The sequence below is a fragment of the Salvelinus sp. IW2-2015 genome, linkage group LG11 (assembly GCF_002910315.2).
Source record: "Salvelinus sp. IW2-2015 linkage group LG11, ASM291031v2, whole genome shotgun sequence".
NCBI classification, from domain to species: domain Eukaryota; kingdom Metazoa; phylum Chordata; class Actinopteri; order Salmoniformes; family Salmonidae; genus Salvelinus; species Salvelinus sp. IW2-2015.
Window position 1 is genome coordinate 14,120,971 of NC_036851.1, and position 26,599 is coordinate 14,147,569.

The window sequence follows — 26,599 nt, forward strand, 5'->3', positions numbered from 1 at the left end:
GGTTAGGGGAGGGTTTGGCCGGCTGTGGTATCATTGTCCCATCGCACTCTAACGACTCCTTGTGGCCGGGCGCATGCACGCTGACTTCGGTCGCCAGCTGTATGGTGTTTCTTCTGACACATTGGTGCGGCTGGTTTCCGGGTTAAGCGAGCAGTTTTGACAAGAAGCACTGCGGCTTGGTGGGGTCGTGTTTCGGAGGACGCATGGCTCTCAACCTTTGCCTCTTCCCGACCTTTGCCTCTCCCGAATCTGTACGGAAGTTGCAGCGATGGAACAAGACGAACTACCAATTGGATAGCACGAAATTGGGGAGGGAAAAAAGGAGTAAAAAGTGCTCAGAAAATAAAAAATATAAATATATTTTCCAAATGGAAGGCGAGGAAGAGCTTTGTGTACGTCTCTGTCTGTGGAGTAAAGGTGGTCTAGAGGTTTTATTTTTAATTTTTAATTAAATTAAAAATGAAATGAGTTGAAACGGATTTAAGTTTGCCTGCATTAAATTCCCCGGCCACTAGGAGTGCCGCATCTGGATGAGCATTTTTTTCATATTGAAGATTTAAATGCCCCTTTTTTTTAAGTCAAAACAACTGCTACAATGATGTTCTTGTGAACGAACTCTGTTAATCATTTGTACTATCCGTGTGTTTCCAGTGTTGAAAGCTCCAGATCGGACCTGAATACGCTACCAGTTCTACCTACCAGAGTCCTGAGAGAGCACCCCTCCCTGGCTTACTGGTAAGCAGTGCCACATTAGAAGCACTTTAACCACAAATGCACAGGGGGAATTAATCCAAGTGGATTACACACAGTCCCATAGATACAAGACCACTGCCTTGTCGATACCACCCCTCCCCCACCACATTCCCATTCCCATCAAAGGGTTTTTAATTGTAGCTAACACCTGGATGCACAAAGCAATTATTTTCCCATGCAGATGAGGGTGGATGTGCACCCAGAGTTCTGCTTGGTACCAGCAGCCTGTTTATCTCAGATGGGCTGTATTCATTAGTGCTCTGTTAATTAGACTGGCTGGCCAGTGGCTCTGCTCTAAGTGCGTCCTGCACAGCTAGGGAGGTGCTGACTTCATGTCCTCATGGGAGCTAGGCTGGAGAGGGAGGGAGGCAGGAGGCCAGGTCAGGCACTGTTTTAGAGCTCCTGTGTCTCTGTGCCAGTGTCTTGAGTGCATGCTGCCGTGTCTTCTTCTGCCTCAGCAGTCATCTGAGGCTGCAGCTCCGCTCACTGATGAACAGCAGCTGGAGTTGGATCAATGGGCAGATTGGAATTACAGGGTTGTGTGTGAGAGTGCGCACGCGCTGCAATCCCTCCATACTGTTAAGAAAAGGGAAAAGGGATACTTAGTCAGTTGCAGAACTGAATGCATTCAACCAAAATGTGTCTTCCACATTTAACCCAACCCCTCTGAATCAATCCATGCTGGATGATTGCAGTGGGAATGAGATGGGATGTGTGTGGAAGCTGAGAGAGAGAAATGAGATCCATTGGCTGGCCAGGTCCGTAGGCCAGCCAGAATTGTCTGCATGAACAGGCAGAATGTGTGTCAGGGAAGGACTGTCTCACCACATCCCTCAGTTTGGGGATGTTACAATCGGTGATGGATTAATCATTACAGCTTTTATTTCTCTGTTACAGTGAAGACCGAGTGATCGAGTGCCACGAGAACCTGAAGGGCCTCAGCAGAGGGCAAGCCATTGTGCAGTAAGTAACGTACTGAATTATCCTTTTATGTTCATCTGGGTCAAGTGCATGGAGGAAATGAGCTGCTGTGCACCTCTAGTCCAGCACGTTCATCAGCACTGCTCCCTCCGCAGCCCCCTCTGTAGAGGCTACTCCTGGCTGTTGTTGTTTAAAGGGGATTGCTGTTGCGCTACCAGAATGTGTCATTTAATTAGGGGACAGCTAGCTCTTACTGTGGGCAGCCAGAAGTGTGTGGCAGTGGTCTGCTTTGTTTTACCTGGGAGAGATTAGCCTAGCGAGGTCATCCACACCCGGGGTGTATGATTTGAGTCGATCAGTGGACTGTCCTTCTCTCTGTCAAGGCCATGTACAGAAATCGATGGCTCTGCCACTGTAAATGACAGTCTGCTAAATGACTGGGGCTTAAATGGGGCTTAAAGCCATTCTAACCTCTGTGCAATGGCCGCTCACAGACATTGATGAAGTGTAACTGCCTGAATTACTGCTAACGTGTCTCCCTCTGTTTTGAAGGTATTTGGCCTTAGTTGAGTCCCTCCCTACATATGGAGTCCATTATTATCCAGTAAAGGTAAGAGCTGCACTCTGTATCAAACAGAAGGCATACAACATCTGTACTGTTGTGTTCATGTTTGCGTTCCCATCTGACTAACATTGTTTGAGATTAAGAAGTAGAGTTGTCACGATACCAGTATCGCGATACTACAATACCTGATTTTCCATTGGAAAAAAGGAAAACACAAAGCAGGCTAAACTCTTTGGTCCTTTAAGAAACCTACTGTATGGAAAATATTGTGTGCTATAGCTTTGGAAAAAAACATGTGATTCTGATGACAACATAAGGCTGCTTGTTTCCAACATTACGGCTGTTTTACTCAAGAAATTCAGTCCGCTTCATGTTTGGTTTCCTTGCCACGATACCTCTGAGTATCGTGATACTGGTGTTATGACAACCCTATTAAGAAGTAGTTATTTCCTATAGAAATACAGCCATTTTCCCTCTGGAGGCTGATTGGGGACTTAAGCTGGTTGTTTGCTCCGGCCGCATGCTTAGTTAACTGATGACTGAGTGATCCCTCTCTCTCCCAGAGCCCCAGCCACCTCCCAACTCACTCATTAAAGCAGGGTGTCTGAGCACATCAAACGCTGGTGTTAAAATGACTCCCTCATGCTGTTGATTTTTAGGGCTGCTTCAATGTATTTGATCTTCCTTTGTGCTGCTAGCCTAATGGGGTAATTGCCACAGTAATGGCCCTTAGTTTAAAACTGTACCACTGAAGCTGCTCTTAATGAGTGGTGTGCCTTGCCTTCTCAACAGGACAAGCAGGGCCTACCGTGGTGGCTGGGAGTCAGCTATAAAGGCATCGGACAGTACGATTTACAGGACAAGTTGAAACCTCGGAAGGTAGGTTGGCCTCCCTTTGTATGTCTTGTGGCTTTTGTTCCTTTTGTCATTCCTATGCTCCATCTCAACACCCACCCCCACTCCTCTGGTTAATAAGCCACCAAACTGTAAATAAAGGCAACAAAAAGCTTGTTCTTGGCCAGTGTCATGGAAAAGTGGAAAAAGAGAGGGAGGAAAGGGAGGTAAAATTGTGTTATCAATGTGGGTGTGGCAGGTAGCGGCGGCAGGTAGCTTAGCGGTTAGGGTGTTGGGCCAGTAACCTGAAGGTTGCTAGTTCGAATCCCGAGCCGACTAGGTGAAAAATCAGGTTAGTTTTATGGAGTAACTACAATGTTTATCCATCCTCAGTTTTCTCCTATCATAGCCATTAAACTGTTTTTAGTCACCATTGGCCTCATGGTGAAATCCCTGAGCGGTTTTCTTCCTCTCCGGCAACCGAGTTAGGAAGGACGCCTGTATCTTTGTAGTGATTGGTTGTATTGATACACCATCCAAAGTCTAATGAATAACTTCACCATGCTCAAAAGAATATGTCTCCCTCCTTCTCTAACTGATAACGGGGTGGTAGATGCCCAGTTTCCCTTATGGCTATGCTCAGGTGCCTACATACGCCATAGACATCATTTATACACACGCTTTTGTTGTTGGCTCAGACAGATTGCGCTCAGAGAGGCCAAGCTCATGAGCTCCATCAGCAGCAGGTTTTCATTTAGAATGGAAAATCAATGTGTTTATGTAACAAATGTTAGTGCCTGGAATCATATTGCGCCAGATCGTTCCTCTAATCAAACTGATTCACACCGAATCGTTTCAAACTAAAACGTATCAGAGCCCATGTATGTAGATGTGCATCAAATTGTCTTGAAAGGGAAAGATAAGATTCCTCATTTAGGGTGTAATGGTAATAACTACGACTGTGATTACAAATATGAAACAAAGTTACAGTTTTGGCCTTTTTAAATAAAGAAAATGCTACTTTTGAAATAAAGATTGTTCTCTACTCTATCATTATCCCTCTAAACATCCTCTGCTCACTAGTGAGGGGGGGAATCGATAATTACATAACGCAATATTATTTTTGCGCTAGTTGGCTGTACCTGCAGCAAAAGTCCAGTATTTATTTTCAGCACTTTTATTTCCAATCCACAATCCATGTAGAATCGCAATACATATCGTATCGGCACCTAAGAATCGTGATAATATCATATCGTGAGGTCCCTGGCCATTCCCAGCCCTACGTCTCACCCACTCTATTTTCAGGGGATTGTTATGTTACTTTCTATGCACGTTTTGTCTTGTGTGTTTTCCTCGGCCAGCTTCATTACTAGTATGTGTCTTATCTGTTCCATGTTGTGTACACCTGTTGACACAGCTGGATGTGCTGTTGCAGCGGATGCCAAGGCATTAATGGACATGTCCCACTTATTAAACCCAGCATATCGCAGCTCCTTTCCCAGCAGCCCTCCCAGTGGAAGGTGTAATTATGGCGCGCCATGGGGAGCAGGCAGGCAGGCAGGGCTCTGGGGCTGGAGGAGCTGGCACCAAGCCAGACTGGGCTGTCTCTGTGAGGGGCGCTCTGCTCTGAGAGAGAACCATGCTCCACCCAGACCAACCCAACCCACTGACCATAAAGGGAGGGTGCATTCATGCCAAAACTCCTCCTCAGCAATCCCTTGGTGAAAGGGTGGACTTTTAAAATTTTTACATGCTTTTTTTGTTTAGTACACAACTCTAGCCGCTGTTCTAGAAGGGCCTGTCATCTGGTATAATATTGATAGTACGTCCTGTTGAGGCTGGCGGCCTTTGTATTCAGCGCAGCCCCCCTCTGCACTTCTCCCAGCATGCCGCGCTCATTATGCAAAGCTGCCTGTCATTGTGTGTGTTTTGTCTCTTGGAGAGCAAACAATTGATCAAGTAATAAAACACAATCACCTTGGCAGGGGGGCTGAGAGACGCTTGGGAGGCTGGGAGGGGGCTGAGGGGGAGCTGCAGAAGAAGGAGCCCACTTCTGCACTCCACTCGTCCCCTGAGAAATCTTGGGGCATCGGGATGAAAAGGCTTTTAATTGAGGTTCTCCCAGAGTTCAGTGACATGCGCTGAAAGGAGTTACTGTAGCTTAACCTCTCATTATCCTCCTCCTCATGGATGTCAGTTTCATCACAACGTCATGAATGGGATGAACCAAAATGTCAATAGTAGCCAACATGTCATTCTGATAGTCTGTCTATTGAACTGCGTGTTCAAGCATACCACGACTATGGAAGAAGGGAAGTTTGCATTTGAATGGGTAGAGTACTGAAGACCATACAGGAGAATCATATGTATGCTAGAGCACCACATTTTACACAAAAGCTGTACTATAAATGAAAAGTGATTTCTAAGATGGTCGGAGGAGCAAGCATCCGTGATGTAGAGAGCTTTTAGAGCCCAGCTTGATTCATACAGGCTTGAATCATTCATGAGCTCTGTCTCTCTCTGTATGCGTTTTTTTTTAAATAATAAATAAATTAACAATCACTTGCAGGTCCAGATATATGATCAACCAATGTAAGCACAGCTCAGTAAGGTTGAAATTATTTCGGTAATGATCATATGACAGACCATACATTTTGGTCTTGGAACAGTAAAAGACTGCTCAAATATTTAAAAGGGTGTTAAAATCGAATGCCAGCTGTGGCAGTGGACCATACAAATCCATTCCACATACAAGCCATTTTCACACTTCTTTCACCCTAGTATATATTGGGTTAAAGTCATAGCCTTAATGCGTGTTTATGGAGTCTAGTCGACTGTAGCAATCTCTCCCGTCATGCTTCTGGTGGAAATGTTCCGTGTTACCAGCCAGCGTGCCATGTGACATGGTATGAGAAGGGTGTGGCCGTACGCATCCTGCATAGGGGTGCGAGTCACGGCCTTTGACACACAATCATTTTTTTTTAATCCTCAGAAATGACTCTGTCAAGTCACAAAGCCCTGGGGGGTGGTCTGGGGTGGTTGTTGTGGGTTCAGGGTTGGGTCTGGATCAGAAAGTTCTGGAACTATCTATGACAACAGGCATTTTGGCATGGGCTCAGCCTCTAATGAGAAGTGTAACAACTGAAATTAGACCGAGATGGGGGAACTACTGTTCTGTACTCCAGATGACTGAACGGTGTCTCTCCACCATTTTCACCTCGTGTTTAGTTTTGGTGTTGGTTTGAAGGCTGTTAGCAGCACTGTCTTGGACTGTTCTCTGTCTAGACAGTGTGGTCTTGTAATCAGAGTTTGAGGTGTCACATTTTTTACATATTTTGGCAGTCACTACCATCGGCCACACTTGAGCACCTATTAAATGTGTGTGTTGAAATGATTAAATGACCTAGTTACGTAAATATGACTTATCGGTGTCTTTTCTGAATGTGCTCTACTATTAATTGAGTATTAAGTGGCCAGGGGGTTTGTGAATTGAAGAGGGGTGTCCCCCACAATGGGACGAGCCTGTGGGAAGTATGGAGGCTGCTGGTTCTCATTGTTCAGTAATTACCATGCTCCCAATCCACGGTGAGACTAGGAATCTAATTGATTAGGCTAGGCTTGCAGTATCATCTGGAGCATCAATGGAGAAACTGGATGACTTTACTACTCCGGATCTCTGGAGATGCTTCTCTTTACAGTCTGTAAATCATAAACTACTACCTCTTTGCTTTTTGGGGGGGGGGGGGCTAAAGTCTTGAAGTCTGAACTATTATCTTGTGAAACATTGCTACCTAATATACTAAATGTTATTGGCTACAGCATTTGTTTTGTCAGTTGCAGAGTTTGTGTTACATTTTTTCTTTGAAGACTACCTTGTGGTAGTTTGGTTTGCTGGTTTAAGTAACTGGCTTTAGAGGTGTAATGAGAGATTCTTCCTTGTCAGGTAGGGCCCGGTTCTAAGAACTGACCGAGCGCTGTACTGTATTCACAGCGAGGTGAGGGAGGGGCCTGCTATTAATGATTAGACCAAAGTAGTAGATTCCTGACATATTTGCCTTAGGGGAGCGATGGGAGGCTGGAGTTGATGGCACTACAAACAACAGGGGTTGGCAAGGTATATAGAACACAGAACAACATCACAGAGGGTAATGAAGGTGCTACGGGTCAGGTATGACTAGAAGGCTAATCTAAGATGTGTGGATAAACGGAACTGAAGCAGACTGAACGAGGGTAACAACGGTCAGTTCTCAGAAAATGAGGTAGAATACCTTTGTGTGCACTGTACACAACCTGTTCATCAGGTTTGACTGAAGAGGAAGTGAGTGATCGAGTGAGTAACACAGAGAGAATTTGAGAGAGAGAGGTGCAAGCTGGGTGAGGTGTTTGTGATGTCAGAGGAGGTGGGGGGAGAGGGGTGGAGCCTGCTCAGCTGAAACTCTTCCAACACCTTTCTGGCTGCCTGAGAACAGACAAGAGCGTATTGTTCAAAGAAGTCTCTAGCCCTGTGGGAAACATCCAGAGGGCTCAACAGCACCCTGATAATTCACCAGGGATTTAATAAGCACTAAAACCTGCTTTGGTAAGCCCTCCATTTTGTTCCCATTTACCTGACTAGGTAGTTTAAGATATATTCAGTTGTTATTTTGTTGTCATTCAGTTTTTTGGGGTTACCTGTTAGTAACTGTATGTTAACGTGCTGTGTAATCCACCATTTTACACCAGACTGACAGTATACTGGCAACATGTAGAACCTGTTTTAAATAAATAAATAAATAAAAAACAGGTTGCTGTTGTGGTATCATTTAAAAAAGTACTAAGAGCAGTTTTCAGATCAGAGAGGAGTGAAAGAATAGCCAATATACACTGTGATGTATGCTACATAGTACAGTGTCATGGGCTGGGCTTCTTGTGAGATGATTTTGATTTCTCGCTGAGGACTGTAGGTAGTCTATGATATATTACCCATATGCCGCTGTAGTCCAGGATAATGTGTTCTATTATTTAGAGCTCTGACTGTCTGCCTGGCTCGCCGGTACCTGGTAGAGAATGTTTATTTAGACCCTCTGTCATAAATCTACACCCCCGGATTCTGGTGTTAGTGGTGGATTCTCTGTTTCTCACAGAACATGAGAGCTCCAACTCTCTAAAGAAATCCCGTTTTCACCGTAAGCAGATGTTTCACCCTGACTAAAGTGCACTCCTTCTTGCCCTGTTTTCATTCTCCCTTCAGGCAGAATGAAATGAGAGGCTTAGTTTTCAGCTAGGCAAGTCTTGCTCTCTGCACTGGCTTCATTACTGAGTAGTAACTAAATTGACCTTCCACCTGACTGAGTGGCTGTCCTCTGTTCACAGCTGCTGCTGTTAATGTTGCAAGTTCACTGGGATTTAACGAGGAAGGGCCAAGAGAAAGGCTGGTGTGTCTGGGACAAAGCGAAGAGTGTTTATCCATGCTTGTGGCATTTTCTTTGTGTTTCGATGGTACACATATTGGACGCCTCAAGCACTTTGGAATGAATAAGGATGTAAATGTTTGTTTTCATGCAGCGATGTATCAAACCACATCTCTTTGTAGGTCTGCACTCACTCAAACAAGGCATGGTCCCGTATACTATGTACTGAGTGGTGTGTCCTGTTTTTCTCTGTCTGCAGTTGTTTCAGTGGAAGCAGCTCGATAATTTGTATTTCCGTGAGAAGAAATTTGCAGTGGAGGTGAACGACCCTCACAGGTGAGAAAACCGATACTGGATACATCGATCGATCCTGGGTCATGTTCTGTTGGGCCTGACATGGCAAAAAAAAAAATGAACTGGAAAATGTTATTGGACAGGTTGCTGAAGCGCCTCAAAACGTTTTGTGCCTACTGGACTAGACCCAGAAATCACTCCTTACATTTCAATACTAGCCTTTCGGAAACGTTACAACTGGTATCCGAAGCCTTAGTTGTCTGTCTGCTGCCTCGAGCCCTTTTCAGAGCCTAGTGTTAATGAGCTGTCTCCAATACAACAACCTGCTAGTCACAAATGAAGGCCTTCCTTCCTGCTGTAAAGGACTGCTGCCGTCTGTGTTCTCGGGACATTGCGGCACTTCTAGCCTCGGTGCTTGATCACAGGTTTAATATGGTGCTGCTAGCCAGCTTGGCTGTAATTAAAAATCACTGGTGCAAAACCAACCTAATGTTGCTCTATCTCTCCGCCATGAATGTATTGAATTACAGAACCAGTCATGAGATTTAATTTGGATGCTGAGTGAGTTTATGCGARGAATTGTTTTTGTAATCCCTGATTTGTGTATGATTCTGATATCAGTACCCATCATATCATGTTATTAAAAGTGTATCTACACGTGAGATCCAGGTATTCCCAGTCTGGATTAAAGAGATTACATTACTCCTAGCAGTAACATGAGTGATTTAAAAATGTGTGTGTCTATCTGTCTCCGTTAATCCACAGAAGGACAGTGTCCAGGCGTACATTCGGGCAGACCGGATCGGTCATCCACTCGTGGTATGCCAGCCACTCTCTGATTAAGACCATCTGGGTCATGGCCATCAGTCAGCACCAGTTCTATTTGGACAGGAAGCAGAGCAAAGTGAGTGTCTTCTCTTCACTCCCCCCTGCATCTGGAGGCTCTATGCTGTTCCTAGCCTTATCTCAAGGCCTCATCACCCTCACCACGCTATCGGATCTATCTCCACACACCATCTCTCCACTCCACCATGCACATCTGGCTTGTCTTTACCTTTTACTCCTCCCGGTTGCTAACATGTCTCTGCCCCAGTATCTTATGTATGTTGTACTATTGTTAGACTAGCCCAAGCTTGGCTATATGATTCTAGAAGTAATGCTGAGTTGCGTTGCTGTTTTTATTTGATGAATCAACGGAAGGGTCTTTTTGGATGTGTTTGTTTAGATTGTGCATATTTTAGTAGGTTGTTGTGCATTGCTATCGTTTCCAAGTTGAGTGTGAGCGATGAGATTTGTTCCGARGGGGTGAATGAGTGCACGTGTGGCTGCAGTCAACAACAAAAAAAATTGCCTTCCAGAAGCAGATAGGGCTTCTACCAGTGCTCATCCAGGAATAGTGCTGAGGCTGATTAATGACAGAGAGACCGAGCTCCGCTCCCAGCCTAAACTGAAGCATGCAAACGGGTCTCTCATCGCACTGCACAATCATTAAGATGAAATACTGACTTTATCTTCTCTCCTTGTCTCTCTCTCCAGTCCAAAGTTGCCACAGCCAGAAGTTTGAATGACATCACCATGGACCTGACCGAGATCAGAGCGCCCAGGATCAGTAAGCTGTCCAGCTTAGAGAGTAAAGACCAGCTCATCATGGCCAGCAACGGATCCCTCATCTCAGCAGGTAGACAATAAGCTAATGAACTACGCTGAATGGACATATGTCTTATAGACTCCCATTTAAGACAAATGATGATTAGATTCGATGAAATTAGTGGTCATCATGGTCTAAATATAATGCCTGCCTGTTGCAGGATCAGCAGACTCTGAGGTGAGCGAGGAACAGAAGAAGGAAAAGATTGCTGACCTGAAGAAGAAACGGAAGGATCTGCAGGATACTCTAACTCAGAAACTGGAGGAGCTCAAGAAGATATGCCTGCGTGAAGCTGTAAGCATCTTTAGCATTCTCAAGGTCTTTCATGATTCCAAGTAGATTATATCCCAGCTGATATGTTCTGTTTTTTTGTTGTTTTGTTCCTCCAGGAGCTGACAGGCAGTCTGCCTAAAGAGTACCCTCTAGCCTCGGGTGAGAAGCCCCCCGTGGTCCGTCGGCGCATGGGGACAGCCTTCAAACTGGACGACCTCTTCCCCTATGACGCGGTTAGTGTGGCAGTCACAGGATGGGAGCGCTGGCTGTCATAAGTTTTAGATAATAAATCATGGGCTTGATTGACATTGTAGTGAAATATTATAATCATATATTTAGACTTTGTTCTGCACGTCTGTGTGTAAAATTCAGTTTGTACTGTGTGTTGTCCGGCAGGATCCCCACCTGAGGAACCTGGAGAGCAGGTTTGCCCTGCAGCAGAAGATCGTGGAGGCGGCGAAGAAACTGGCCAACGAGGCTGAGCTCTGTAAGACAGTGAAGAAGAAGAGGAGGAGGAACTACCTGGACGCCATGAGGAAGCTGCATGAGATTGAGGAGGAGATCAACGAATACAGGGTCAAGACGGGCAAGAAGCCCACCCAGAGAGCATCAATAATCATAGCAGGTAGCCTACACCATGCCATATCAGCCGGCAGACATCACAAACTGTCACAGTGAAAACATGGTTTATATTAGTGTAGCTTACAGAGGAGTCAGAGATCAGAAATCCTGCCATCAGCACCTTGTCTGTATTAGTCGGAAAGGAACTAGACTTCAGGCGATGGATTTTTATCAGATGTGGATTTGTTTATTTAATGGCTTCTAATGAAAAGCCCAAAACAAGCATGTCTAAAGCCTTAGTCTCTCCCCTTTTCTCAGATGATGTGAACCCCGCCGAACTCAGCTCCCTGTCCGATAGCCTTACTCTGGACGATGGTGAGTGCTGCGGAGGTTATATCATTCATTCATGCATACATACATGCATGCATACATTAGCTAAACCTCTGTATCATCCCCCATAGCTCTTAGCAGACCATGACAATGACAGTTCCTTCCCCTGTGTGTGTTTTAAGATGAGGATCTGGGAGACCAGAGGCAACGGTCCCGCTCGGTGCAGTACTCTCCCCGGCCCCACCACTCAGACACCCTCAGTCTCCACTACCAGTCTGATCGACGGGCCTCAGCTCACAACCAGCTCCAGGACCTCGGCACCAACAGCAGGTAGGCTTACTTGGCACGGGCCTGGCTAGTGGCTTCAGCCCTACTGGCTCTGGGCTGTTTTGTTATCCAGTCTCTGTGTTGCAGTTATTCTTGGGGCCCAGAAAGCCATAGCAGCAGCCAGTATAAACCTGTACAGGAGAACTAGGGAGGGCCGCCTGCATTCCTACCAGCCGCCTCCTTCTCTCCTACTGCCCCCACAATCTCCTCTTATCAGCCCAAACGCGCTCCACGTTTAAAAATAGACTGCAGTAAGCATGTCTCTGCCTGCTAAGGAACAGACCACAATCCCAAGGAGGGGGGAAAAAAGCAGTCTGGGACCAGAGAGCTTCTCTGGAAACGTTCAGAATTTGAATGCATTTGCTCACTGTGTGAACATTTACCAAATGACATGGATGATATGCTGTTGGGAGAGGAGAGCAGAATTCAGTGGTTCATGTAGGTTTCATACAGCTACTGTTTTTGTAATGTTATTTGTTTACCGTTCCATGAAGAGAAAGATCAATGAGCTATGAAATGACTGTCACCCAGGGGAAAGTTTTGAATGAAAACGCGGCACGTTTTTTCTGTTTTTTTGAGTAGAGACGCAGAGGTTGTGTTACCACGATAAAAGCTTCACCCTGAGGAAGTCAAGTGTGTGAAAAAGCATTGTTTTTATGTGCTTTAGATTAAATGATGGCGAAGTCCGGGAACCGTTCCACTACAATCACGCGGACGCCTTATCGAGCCACATCAGCCCTTACAAGCCTGCCTCCAGACAGCCGCGTGACGCACGCAGCATGCCTCCTACTCCACTCCTCACCCGCAACGCCTACAGCAGTACCCAGATCAGGTAGGCCAGGCATCCATGTCCCAATACACGCCTCGCATACACAGCTGCCTCCTGATGTTCACCACATCTGTCTCAGCACCAGCCATGAGCCCCAATTAGACTAACCTCCTGTCTAGAGTGTTGTTCTCTGTACAACGTATTGTAACCCGATGTGACACAGTTTTCCATATTTATTTGATATGAAAAGGACCGAGGATCCTATTCTAATGTTGTTTATTCCCAGGTCGGAGGACGGCCCTCAGCATTTCCGCCAGCGGAGTGGCAGTCTGGAGTCCCAGTCTCAGTTCCTGGTTGARACTGCGCCTCCGGCACCCGCGTCCGTCTTGGCTCGCCGCAGCAACAGCACGGAGTTCCTGGACGACGGCTCATCCTACACCAGCCAGTCCAGCGTGGAGTACACGGCGCCCGGGAACCATACCCACCGCCCTAGGGACCGACGGCGGGGCAGGAAGGGCAACGTCTATGCCAACTCGGGCAGCATGCCCAACCTGGCACAGACTGACGCCCGCTACAACACATACCAGCCCCCCCGGGCACCGCGACCCACCACCACGGCCTACTACGTGACGGGCTACCCAGAGCCAGAGCYCTACTCTAACGGCGTCTACATGTACCACAACGAGTTGGAGGGTCACTACAACGTCCACCCCTCCTACAACGCAGCGCCGGCCTACCACGGACATGATGCGTACAGCAGTCGCTATGGTGATGACGAGACGGACAGTATGGCCCAGAACCCCTACGCCACGCTGAGGCCGCCCAGGAACCGCCACGCTCCGCCCAGAATGGAACACGTGACCAGGAACATCCAGAAGGCGCTGGTGGAGGAGCACCTGAGAGGCTGGTATCACCGCAACGCAAGCCACAAGCAGCCACAGGCCTATGACTACAATCAGAGGGGTTCCCATCAGAGCCTGGGCTACCAGACCATGCCAGCTCCCTACTGCAGGACCATGTCCTACTCCTCAGGTACAGACAGCATGCCAAAGTCTCTCCTCTCACATCACTYGCATCCAGTCTGTTATTCAAAGGCAATTATTTTGTTTCACTTGTATGAGCGGCGCAAAACGCCCACTCCTCCGCCAACTCTGCGTTCGTGCATGTTGACAAACGCTAACTTTCAGTCTCTCATTAGCACTCTATATCTTAGAGCTATGTCATCCTGTTCTAACTTTACTTTCTTCCTGTTTCTGTTCCAGTCTCGTCTCATCAGTCCTCTACAGCAGGAGGCCGGCCCGGTCACCTGGGTGGCGGTATGGTAGAGTACGACGCGCCCCTGCCCGTGCAGCAGAATTACCCCTCCTATGGCACAGCACATTACGGCACAGCTCACCACCCCGCCTACAGCAGGTGAGCTCCTGGCSCCATTTCAGCTTCTTACTTAATTAGATCTCCCTGATCCTACTTAAACATGGCCCTAAGAATCAATACTGTGTCATTATGGTGAATGGATGCTTGCTGGAAAATATTAAGCTGCTATTTGGTTTATCAGTCACACACCATTGTGGCCTGTGTGGCTGACATTAAGCTCCCTTACTGACCATGATATGTCCCAGACGTTTACAATACCCTTTGATAGTTGGTGCTCCCTCAGTCACAAGCCAATTAGCATGACTGCTTGGATTGGATTATAGCATATAACGTCTGTCTGTGCAGCCAATGGTCAGCTCTTCCTCTTACTGGGATTACGAATGGTGGTTCCTCCTGCTTTAACTGTCCACTGGACCGCTCTCTTCATAGATACGGCTCCTCTTCCTMCTCCTCCCAGCACTCTAAGGGTTCCTGGTACAGCCCTGATGGCCAGAGATGCTGTGGTTTTGTCCCTGCCAGCTCTTCCTCTGCTTCCTCCTTCCTCCCCTCCCCCTTCTCTTCCTCCTCCCCTCGCTGTGGGCTCCGGCTGGGCCCAGGGCTGGTAGGCCAGGGCTCTAGTCCCCATGCAGCAGCCCCACAGCTCCAGAAGCCAGATACTTAGTAAAGTCTCCTTTGCTAAGTGTAGCCCATGATGGTAGTAAGTAACCAGCTACCAGGCCTGTCTGTGGTTTTGCTTATCAGTCTGCCCTCAGCGTGACTTCATTGCTTGCTTGTTTTTCTTTTTTAAGTGAGCTAAAAACGTCCTGGTCTGTACCTTGGACTTCTCTTTTTCAATGCGTATCAAAGCTGTTTGTTTGAGCCGTCTCTCTCGCTCTCTCTTTCTCTGTCTCTCGCTCTTTGGTAACTGCATGGCTTTTAGGATTGTTTTTTACGTCTGCCATCTCTTTCAGCTGCCATACTAGTTCCAATTGTCATCCAGCGGTCACATTTCTCTTATGGGGTGTGCAAAGGCATACATACACCACTTAAGCTGCCTCCTCCCTCTCCGTTATTGCTATCACTCATCCTTGATCCTCTCGTGCACAGATGTCCCCCAGCTGAGTATGAGTGGAGGCGCTGTGGTAGACTGGAGCCGGGGCCAGCATGGGCTCCAGGGTCATTAGAGATGTATGACGCTGGTGCCTATCATGGTACTGAGTTCTGACCAGCGAAATGAAACCGCCTAATCAAAGGCACCGCACTAAAGAAAGGGTGAGAGAAAAAAACAAACTACCCACAAAGATGCTATGGTGTTGGTGGGGACTCATTTTGTACGTGGCAGTTCTTCTACTCTTTACTCATGGTGGTGTCCACTGTTGGTGGTGGTGGGGTAGCAGCTCTGGAAGTGGTGGTATATGTGGAAGAAAATGTGACCCTGCCTATTGGATATCTGAATGCTGTGTGTTTCATGCTTGTTGTTCTGTGCATCTGCTTTGTTTTTAGGTGTGAGAAAAGTTTAATCCTGGGTCAAACTCATTTTGGCATTTTCAAACCGGCATAGAATTGTCCATTTTCATTTCTCTAGCACTGTATCCCAACCAATCAACATCCCAGGGTTAAATTATTCAAATTACTTTCCACCAGTGAGAAATGTCTATTTGCTTGGATTGTGTTACCAGCTTTGTTTATTTTTAGCCTAACCTGTTTTGTATCCTGTATGTGTTGCAGATCCTATGTAGATGTGAACCAAACCGATCCATTCATCAGCAGCCAAACCGATCCATTCAACAACAGCCAAACCGATCCATTCATCGGCAGCCAAACCGATCCATTCATCGGCAGCCAAACCGATCCATTCAACGGCAGCCAAACCGATCCATTCATCGGCAGCCAAACCGATCCATTCATCGGCAGCCAAACCGATCCATTCATCGGCAGCCAAACCGATCCATTCANTTCATCGGCAGCCAAACCGATCCATTCATCGGCAGCCAAACCGATCCATTCATCGGCAGCCAAACCGATCCATTCATCGGCAGCCAAACCGATCCGTATATCGGCAGCCAAACCGATCCGTATATCGGCAGCCAAACAGATCCGTATATCGGCAGCCAAACAAACTGCAGCTTGGATCCAGACGACCCGCGACTTTACTGGCACGAGGGCTCCTCCAAACCTGGAACTATAGTCTAGCGGTAAGACCCATCATGAACTGTGTCAACTTCCACTTTGTGACACTTTCATGTGCCTTGGACTGCACTTAGCTGTTTTTCTGGATGGAAGAAGGGACCCAAAGAATCAAATAACAACACTATGGAATTCACACAGGGAATGACCTAAAGTCGATGTACAGCTGATTTGAGTTCTCCTACACGGAATTGCTAAAGTGGGTCTACCTGCATACAGTCATAGTCTCTGAAAGCAGAATTACAACACGGTCACCTGATCTGAATTTTCTGGATTGCTAGTGTTGGCACTTGTTGCGCACTGAGTTGCACTTGGTGTTGTGGCTGGTTGGATTAGTCTGAGGGGCTGGGATGACAGTAGGAGGATGGAGGACAATGAACATGACTTGTCCTGCGTGACCAATATATGGGGAAGCTGTATGCTCACCATTACAATGAAGGATCTTTCAAACAATGACATGTTGAAATTAAGGATGGAAATTGGATTTTGAGTGTAAGGATGCCTACCAATGGTGACCTGTTGAAACATTCTCCAGTCTCTACCAGTTTCCAGAGCCCATTCTATGGTAGCGTTGTTTGTAGCTATGTACAGCCCTTTGCTATTCTTTGTTGGTCAGTCTTTTTGCACCAGCCATTTACAAGTATTTGGACCTCTCTCATTCTCAGCAATTTTATCATCTTTACTTCCAAACGCTTCAGTCTAACCATTAAAGACTCAACCGTGTCGGCTTTTATACCTTCAAAGACCATGTTAACACTTTATCAATGACTGTGATGTTAATCCTAAGTCTATTACAGGGCTTAATTTTGTCGATACAAGATTTTTTTTATGCTTACTGCATCCCATGCTGGAATGGACTGGTGCTCTCCATTCCTCTCAAGAAGGAATTTGTATGTACCTGTTGATAATGTAAATAGATTGTATGGTTCTGTCTGTTTTTAGAGCTTTTTTTTTGTATTTTAAGAAGCATGTAATATATAGTAAACAATCAAATATTAAGCTGGTTCTTAGTTATTTGTATAATTGAAATGCATTTGAATTAAAACATACATTTTGAACTATATCCTCAGTTCATTCATGTTTTACTCTCTAAAATGGTTGCTATTATGTGTCATGAGAAACACCGTTATAACTGAAAATTACAAATCTCCAGTAACTGATTCAGTAAAAGAGGATTTAAATCCAGATCCATTTAATCAAGCACTTAAATTAAATYGTCTCCGTTCAGCCAGTGTAATTAGTTCATTGGGTTTTACCGTAAAGAATGCTTTTTTTACTTAAAATTATGAATKTAGAGCTCAGGACAATAATATGATTATTTTTAAAGTTCCAATGCAGCTGTTTTATATCAAATCATTTCTGGGTAACAATTAAGTACCTTACTGTGATTTGTTTTTAATTAAAATGGTCAAAAAGAAACAAAAATAGCTTTTTATCAAAGAGCAATTTCTCATGTAAGAATTTTTCTAGGACTGTCTGGGAGTGCTCTGAGTGGGGAGGAGAAAACCAAAAACGAACTGTTATTGGCAGAGAGGTTTGGAACTTTTTTTATTGGCCTATTAACTAATTTACCGACTGGTGAGGTCACCAGGCAGGCCATAACACCATCCCACCAAAACAGACGGAAATCTCAGGCAGTCTTTTCAAACGGCTCTTACACTTATGTCACCCTCTGAATGGCACACGTACTCCATGTCTCAATTGTCACAAGGCTTAAAAAGTMTCCTCCCCTTCATCTACACTGATTTGAAGCTGATTTAACAAGTCACATCAATAAGGGATCATAGCTTTCATCTGGATTCACCTGGTCAGTCTCATGGAAAGAGTTGTCCTTAATGTTTTGTACACAGTGTATATCTATCCCCCTGCACTTGCTAGTGGCAACTTATTGGGGTGAAATATGACAATGTGACAACGAGTATATCAGAGTAGCAGAGTATAACCTGTCATAGCTGTTAACAACTGTTGCTAGCCTCAGAATTTAAGACTCAATTAGGCTGCTTCAGCTCCATTTTCTGACCACTGTGTAGTCGCTGGTTATGTGTCTGCAGAAGTTGTAAACCAGACAAACCAGTTTGTTTAAAGGCTGACACCCACTGCCCTTCCCATATATGACAAGCTAGAGTAAACTGCTCTAAACCTGGGCCTGTTCATAAGGGTACAACATTGAAGAACATTCAAAAAGAAATGCAGAAGTACATATATAATGGTCATGCTGAATAGGGAAAGGAGTCTGCTCTATTCATTAGATTTCTATCTACATTTTGCAACGGTTCACTTCACTTACTAGTCAAAACTCTGTCCATGTAGTTAGTGCGAGTGTGATTCTGGAACAAAACATGGAGCAGAATGTGACCCTTCACCTTTTTCCTCCCTCAGTCAGCCAGCCAGCACACATTTCTCAGCACTTCAAGTATATCCTGCTACCATTCCACCACTGTTGACCCTACTATTGAGGCTACAGTTCACCAGCTTGCTTTGTGTATCCCTCCTTGGAGTGTTATGGCTCTTAACGCCACTGAACTCTGGGGAGGTTTCGGAGGGTTCCAGGTCCTTGAGTTTACCCAAGACAGAGCGTGAGAGAGACATACTTTTGCAGCTGTCTTCCCCAGTCTCTCTCCACCTCTTCCCTGGACAACAGCTGTCTTCCCCAGTCTCTCTCCACCTCCTCCCTGGACAACAGCTGTCTTCCCCAGTCNCTTCCCCAGTCTCTCTCCACCTCCTCCCTGGACAACAGCTGTCTTCCCCAGTCCCTCTCCACCTCCTCCCTGGACAACAGCTGTCTTCCCCAGTCCCTCTCCACCTCCTCCCTGGACAACAGCTGCACCGGAATATCACGACGGCTGTTCCAGCTGACACAAGACTACATAAACAATGGGCTACTGTATGTGTCTATAGACCACAAAGACACTCCCCTGATATCAAGTGCAGACATGTGGTTAGCTAGACCCTGCCTGCTGCTTACCCTGCTCAGGGTAAAGCAGCTGTCAATCCGGATGATAATGGGTCATCACGCCTCAGGGCAGCAGGTCTTACTTCTGCTCAGGGAGCAATATTCCTGACCTGTAGTTGAGGGGTTAGCTGGATCAGTGTTCTGTACCTAAACTGGGGGGGGGGGTTATTGTTTGTGAGATCATGAAGAAACAGTAATATAGGGTAGATGTCTCATAGCACTGCAGGTTAAAGTGGTCTCATGTGGGATATGACCGACTGATACAGGGTTCTGATGGCATGATGAATTAAGGCATGCACAGCCAGCTGACAGTGTTGACGTGAGCCGGGATGAGCTGACTTCATGAATGTTGCATTATGCTGAATTACTCCATTTCATGCCCAGTGACTGACTTGTTCCAACAACGACAAGAAGAGACAGATGTTGTCATCCCCAAACCCATAACAGCACATGAGAACACAACAGCCCAAAAAATGGTAAATACAAAACTACATGTGCTGTCAGCAAACTGTGGTCAAATGCATTCACACAGCAAAGTTAAAAAGCCTGATAGGGAGGATTACACTGGTCATGGTCTGCCAGTAATGGCTAGTTAGGAAATACTTTCTTGAATCCCTGTTCAAAATATGCCAAACACACTACAGCAAAGATGCATGTGTTTTGGGGAGAGTCGGCAGCACAAAGGATGTTTCCTCACCGGGCTCCTTGCCAGAGTAACACGTATGTTCTTAAAGCCTCACTAAACATCTGTTCAGATCAGGAGGCAATACACCAAACACATGCCTGTTGGACGAGCTGCTTCACACAACAGACATGTTTGTGTAAATCAGCACAAAAGCTGGAGGGGAGAGAACAACAGCCTCCACCGTGTTCTCTGCTCTGAGACTTTACTTGAGTTTACTGCCGCTGGGGCTTGTGTGTTCGTGTGCTCCCAGGTTGCTCAATGTTGTCTGCATGAAAGAAAAGTGGCGCAGCAGGAGACATAAATCACACTTGTGCAGTTCTCTGAGAGGACCGATAAGGCCTTGCAGCTGAACTCTCTCTACCACTCACACTTAAAACACTGCACCCGAGTACACCCAGGCCATCAGTTCCTGCTGTCTATCTTTCTCTCTCTCTCCATCGCTCTCACGCACACACCCTTAAAAAAAGACACCGTTGTTATGTAAATCATAAAACTTTCTCTCCAAGGCTTGTAAGTGCAATAGAATGATCACTTCATGATTTGAAATGAATTTCCAATGTGAGCCTATGAGAGGCCAAAGTAGCTGACACAGCAATCCAGAGAAGTTTGGCGTTGAGTGACTGCAGATGAATCCACTCTGTCACTGACTGTGCAGTATTCCGCTCTTCACTATAATCTACTGCAGCCTATTGATTAGCATTGGGACAAGTGGAGAGAAGGTAAAAGTTAGGCCATCCATCACCCTGGAGGTACTGTGGAGATAAAACAGGGTGAGGCGCTGAGTGAATGCTGATGGGACATAGGTTAGGATCCCACATTCCTTTGAAGTTCTAAATCAAACGCTTGTTCAAAGGTCATTTGATTATGAAATTATGAAATTCACAATATTGAATATCTCTCATATAGTTTATTAGGACACAATTGGCTTGGTTCTTTTGTTTGGTCCTTTTATTAGCGTAGAATGTCAGGTTACTTTCTTTCCCATGTTGTTATTAAATAAACCTTTGAATTCAGTGAGAAAAAAACACCCTAAGCATTTAATGGCTACAGATGTGAGTGCTACGGGGCGATTTAGACAGGTTACCTTGGCGTTCTTGGGCACAGGAACTATGATTTTCTGCTTGAAACATATTCAGTACAAGTCAAAAGTTTGGACTCACCTACTCATTCAGGGTTTTTCTTTATTTTTACAATTTTCTACATTGTAGAATAATAGAAGACATCAAAACTATGAAATAACACATATGGAATCATGTAGTAAGCAAAAAAAGTGTTAAATCAAAATATATTTTACATTTGAGATTCTTCAAAGTAGCCACCCTTTGCCTTGATGACAGCTTCGCACACTCYTGGCATTCTGTCAACCAGCTTCACGAGGTTGTCACCTGGAATGCGTTTCAATTAACAGGTGTGCCTTGTTAAAAGTTAATTTGTGGAATTTAATTTTCTTCCTAATGCGTTTGAGCCAATCAGTTGTGTTGTGACAAGGTAGGGGTGGTATACAAAAGATAGCCCTATTTGGTAAAAGACCAAGTCCATATTATGGCAAGAACAGCTCAAACAAGCAAAGAGAAATGACAGTCCACCATTACTTTAAAACATGAAGGTCAGTCAATCCAGAAAAGAGGATAAATTCATTAGAGTTACCAGCCTCAGAAATTGCAGCCTAAATAAATTCTTCACAGAGTTCAAGTAACAGACATATCTCAACATCAACTGTTCAGAGGAGACTACGTGAACCAGGCCTTCATGGTCGAATTGCTGCAAAGAAACCACTACTAAAGGACACCAATAAGAAGATGAGACTTGCTTGGGCCAAGAAACACGAGCAATGGACATTAGACCGGTGGAAATMTGTCCTTTGGTCTGATGAGTCCAAATGTGAGACTTTCTATTCCAACCGCCGTGTCTTTGTGAGACGTAGTGTAGGTGAACGGATGATCTCCGCATGTGTGATTCCCACCGTAAAGCATGGAGGTGGTGTGATGGTGCTTTGCTGGTGACACTGTCGTGATTTATTTAGAATTCAAGGCACACTTAACCAGCATGGCGACCACAGCATTCTGCAGCAATACGYCATCCCATGTGGTTTAGGCTTAGTGGGACTATCATTTGTTTTTCAACAGGACAATGACCCAAAACACACCTCCAGGCAGTGTAAAGGCTATTTGACCAAGGAGACCTGGCCTCCACAATCACCGGACCTCGACCCAATTGAGATGGTTTGGGATGAGTTGGACCGCAGAGTGAAGGAAAAGCAGCCAACAAGTGCTCAGCATATGTGGGAACTCCTTCAAGACTGTTGGAAAAGCATTCCAGGTGTAGCTGGTTGAGARAATGCCGAGAGAATGCCAAGAGTGTGCAAAGCCGTCATCAAGGCAAAGGGTGGSTACTTTGAAGAATCTAAAATCTAAACTATATTTTGATTTAACACTTTTTTTGGTTACTACATGATTGTGTTATTTCATAGTTTTGATGTCTTCACTATTATTCTACAATGTAGAAAATAGTAAAAACACAGAAAAACCCTTGAATGAGTAGGTGTGTCCAAACTTGACTGGTACTGTATTTATTTAACACTTGTTGAAAACAAAAATTCACAACTAATAATTTACAGTGATTTCACAATTTCTCCTTCATAGCCAAGCCGGTCAGTTGTTCCTCTTAATTGAAAATAATTAAGCATAGATTAAACACCTCCAGATCTTCTGAGGACTGAGACCAATAAGAAAGGTAGTAAAGCTTAGTMGCAAAGTACAGGTAGTAAAGTTCTACTCTCCACAAATCAGCATTTTCACATTGCAATGTTTGCATCAATAAAAGGGAGAATGCACAGCACTTTAAAAAGCTAATTCCCTACTGCTTAATTTGCGAGATAAATTGTGAATTCATCTATGGAACAATAAACATAGTTCTGTTTATTTTTCAATCCAAGTGACCTCAATCAGTCCGGTCACAGTTTTGCTTTTAGCGCCACAATATTTTCACTCCTTATATTTACAAAAGTCACAAAATATAAATAAGTTGTATAAATATTGCATATAGGGTTTGGAAACACTTGCCCAACTACACACACAAATCCATTCAATGGGGAAGACTCACGTGTGAACTATTGAGATGCAGACATCACTACTTTAAAAAAAAAAAGTGCCCTGACAAGTTTTGGGTGGAGTAACAAATATCCTGAGGTTAAACTAACGCGTGTTTTCAACACATGCTCTCTAGTCTAAACACACATACACTTGCATGTGCAATTATGCTCTCTAGTCTAAACACACATACACTTGCATGTGCAATTATGCTCTCTAGTCTAAACACACATACACTTGCATGTGCAATTATGTTCTCTAGTCTAAACACACATACACTGCATGTGCAATTATGTTCTCTAGTCTAAACACACATACACTTGCATGTGCAATTATGTTCTCTAGTCTAAACACACATACACTTGCATGTGCAATTATGTTCTCTAGGTCTAAACACACATACACTTGCATGTGCAATTATGTTCTCTAGTCTAACACAACATTACCACTGGTGCATGTGCAATTATGTTCTCTAGTCTAAACACACATACACTTGCATGTGCAATTATGTTCTCTAGTCTAAACACACATACACTTGCATGTGCAATAGGCAATACGGTTTCTAGCTGAAGTTTTCAAACAAGCTGAGATGTATTACAATCATTCCTATTCAACATTGACTGCATGCAATGAGACTGCACGTTAAAAGGGGGTGTGCAAAGGAATATTTTCCCATCCGGTCAGAGGCCAAGGAGGCTGATAGGGGACCTACGACAACACAGGGACTGTGTCTGTGTGGAGTTCTCATCCTTCCTTTAGTTTTCCTTCCAGGAATTCTTGGATCTTTTGCAGACTCTCTTCCTGCTGGCCCAGTGCATCCAGTAGAATACCTATTGGTGACTTCTTTAGCCCCACCCCCTCCATTTTATTCTCCAGTTTATTCTTCATGTTGCGAAGGCGAAATGAGGCATGTGCAAAGATCACTGAAATCCAAAGAAATAGATGCAGATTAATACTCTTAAATTTGCATGACACCTCTCTGCCTAGAACTAATGTGATGACATAATGAAGTGTAGGCTAAAAGAAACAATTAATACAAAAATAACGTACAGAGAAGAGGAAACGTGATCCCAAATATGAAGACCATGACGCCATCGAAGAGAGACATGAGGAAGTAGCTGGCAAGCATCACTGCCATGACAAATAATGTGGGGTTCTGCCTCTTAAAGTCCTTGATCATGGCCTTATTCTCTCCAGCCCACACTGAGCCCAGGAAGACCAACGACACCACCGCCATGCCCATGAACATCTCCATAGGGTTCAGGAACCTGCAGGGAAGCACAACATAATGAACGGGTAGGATCATACACTGGCTGGAACAGTGTGGAAGAGTTGAGCTTTCATACATTGTAGTCAGTGATACCATCTAGTGGTGAAAGACTGTCAATACATCAACATGACTTAAATTTTTCTAATGAAAATTTGTATTTCTACAAAACATTATTAATTAATAATCACAATAAGAGCAATTTCAAAGATTATGGTGACGTGTTACTGAAGTGAATCTACATCATCAAAAGATTACAAAGCAGTAACATTTACTATAACTGGCAAAAAAAATGGCCTAATGAAGGATGAGAGGAACTTTTAAACAGCAAGTAGTTTTGACATAGCCTATGAAGCAATGTTAGGGATGTTAGAATTCCCAATAGTTTGTCTCAGACTATATTCTAGAGTGTTGTTTTAGATCATACGACTCTCTGACGTTACATCTTCAGACTCAAATGGTGAGCTTTCCCCAACCCCCGGTTATTTTTATTTATTTTATTAAGGACAGCTTACTCTCTGTGCTCTATTCATCTCATATTCCTGTTATCTAGAACAGCAGCTGATAAGTGAGCAGGGATTAGGGGCTTAATAGCTGACCACCATAGCAACAGTGTGTCATCATAATCAAGTAGGTCTAGCCAAAATATGACTATTTTTAGAAACCCTAACTCCACATTTCTTAAGTGGAAACTCTTCCTCTTAAGTCATTTTTGTGATCAATTGTTAGTCATGTAGTCATGACGGGTTACATCTATGTTCCACCATTTGTGAAATAACAATGTCAAATCTGAGCAATTCTAGAAACAAATGAAGAAATTAGACACTAGCAAGGCCTTTATATCAATTTTCTAAAGTGATTGTGAAATTAAATGTGAACATCATAACAGAAAAGCTTAACTACATTTGCAATAAGACTTTGCAAGTCGAGTTTCAGGAGGATGCAAGACACAAGTCTCTCAACCTGTGAAGCGTGTCCACATCCTCTATGCCCAAAATAGGTCTGGAGACTTTGTTTTACCAATCATGCACTCAGTCTCCCTTGGCATTAGCCAAGATATAGCCGTATCATGCTGCCAATCTTCAGACATGGCAATAGTTGGAGAAAGCTCATTCAGATGAATTGTAAGAAATTACAAAATGCCAACATATGCTTTGGTAGAAATGAACATGGCAGGAAGCTCCTATGATTAGACTTTAAAGTGAGTCTCTCTGCACCCATAATTCACAAATGATACCCAACACTTTAATTTCAGGCTGGCATCAGTTAAAAGTACAATCTTGGATCTGGGAATATGTTCATTGGTCATAGGTTACCCATTGAAAATTCTTCTTTAAGAATGTATGCCTCAACTTTTAGCGCAACTGTTTTACCCTATCATAACCCAACATGTACTCCATTGTTCACAACAACAAAAAACAAGAAGCACCAATAATGTAGGCCTCTATACCAAAACAAGTGGCGGGGCTGTCATTTTGCTCAAAAACGAATCCCAGATTGCAGCTTTTATAGACGTCAACACAACAGTTAAGGTGATGGCTAGAGTTAACATAGATGAATAGACTAGGTAATGGTGGCCTACTGTAAAGCAGATTTCCAGATATTTTATGTTGTCGATAGAAATTGTGGAAAGCGTCTCATGCTACTTACCCCACAATAAGGAAAACCATGACAGCCATCGCCAAATAGTTCGTCTGATAGTAAAGCAAGTTGTTGACAACCCTGTTGTTCCATTTAGGTAAATCTCTCACGTCTGGTTTAGCAAATCGGTCAGAACTTGGGAAGAAATCGTCCCAGGGTCTCAGCGGTGTGAGTTCTACCTTGGCCATTTTGCTACTGTATGAAGACTATGAAATATAATTAATATGCTTGTTGTAGGCTGCATAAAGTATTTCTGGCTACAGCAAAAGGAAGATTATGCTCAAATGTCATGAAAAAATACCCCTTCCATTTCTCGCGATAGCTTTCAAACCAACCAGTCAACCAATGATGTATATAAACCAATTATTTATATACACACTAGATGACTTTCTAAGGCACTATTTTGAAGCCAACTCGCCTCCATCTCGCCTCCATCTTGGCACTACCCCACCGGCGTAAACAAATATTTTGGAAGGTATAGAAATGCATTTATTATTGTCTAAATGTGTTTTTTCCCACGTGTATTCTATTAGACACCTTAATGCATACGCTTAAATTCTATTATGTGAGTTAAACATAAAAATAAAACATGAATATATATATTTTTTTCAAATGTCCTTTATTAAGAGTGAGTATTACAATCCCAACTAAAAGAACAAAAAATACTTAAATACATGTAATTTTGAGACATGTAAAATGAAATACTGTAGAATTCCATTCATTCCTATGGAGGACTAGTGCTAATATGTCTGACCGGTG

At 44.3% G+C, this 26,599-nt stretch overlaps 2 protein-coding genes across 6 annotated transcripts in view; one reads left to right on the forward strand and one right to left on the reverse strand.

Annotated features, from left to right (window-relative positions):
* Positions 1-17,268, forward strand: part of frmd4ba (FERM domain containing 4Ba) — a 65,285-nt gene extending 48,017 nt beyond the window's left edge. Inside the window, exons 8-24 of one of the 5 annotated variants that reach the window (XM_023996177.2) lie at positions 652-735; positions 1,651-1,716; positions 2,227-2,284; positions 3,032-3,118; positions 8,723-8,799; positions 9,523-9,661; positions 10,294-10,435; positions 10,566-10,699; positions 10,795-10,911; positions 11,075-11,303; positions 11,558-11,614; positions 11,752-11,899; positions 12,564-12,728; positions 12,952-13,697; positions 13,928-14,078; positions 14,469-14,736; positions 15,747-15,929. In XM_023996177.2, the coding sequence (XP_023851945.1) occupies positions 652-735; positions 1,651-1,716; positions 2,227-2,284; positions 3,032-3,118; positions 8,723-8,799; positions 9,523-9,661; positions 10,294-10,435; positions 10,566-10,699; positions 10,795-10,911; positions 11,075-11,303; positions 11,558-11,614; positions 11,752-11,899; positions 12,564-12,728; positions 12,952-13,697; positions 13,928-14,078; positions 14,469-14,700 (2,632 nt within the window). In that variant the 3' untranslated portion in view covers positions 14,701-14,736; positions 15,747-15,929. Of the gene's footprint in view, positions 1-651; positions 736-1,650; positions 1,717-2,226; positions 2,285-3,031; positions 3,119-8,722; positions 8,800-9,522; positions 9,662-10,293; positions 10,436-10,565; positions 10,700-10,794; positions 10,912-11,074; positions 11,304-11,557; positions 11,615-11,751; positions 11,900-12,563; positions 12,729-12,951; positions 13,698-13,927; positions 14,079-14,468; positions 14,737-15,125; positions 15,291-15,746 lie in introns of all 5 variants that reach the window. The other 4 variants (XM_023996179.2, XM_070445546.1, XM_070445547.1 and 1 more) reach the window with 4 other exon arrangements.
* A 6,143-nt stretch (positions 17,269-23,411) lies between these two features.
* Positions 23,412-26,121, reverse strand: LOC111969855 (PRA1 family protein 3-like). The gene is made up of 3 exons (XM_023996182.2): positions 25,850-26,121; positions 23,983-24,200; positions 23,412-23,855 (listed from the first exon to the last, which is right to left on the reverse strand). The coding sequence occupies exons 1-3, from the start codon at positions 26,026-26,028 to the stop codon at positions 23,677-23,679; spliced, it is 576 nt and encodes a 191-aa protein (XP_023851950.1). The 5' UTR covers positions 26,029-26,121; the 3' UTR covers positions 23,412-23,676.
* Between the last annotated feature and the right edge of the window lie 478 nt (positions 26,122-26,599).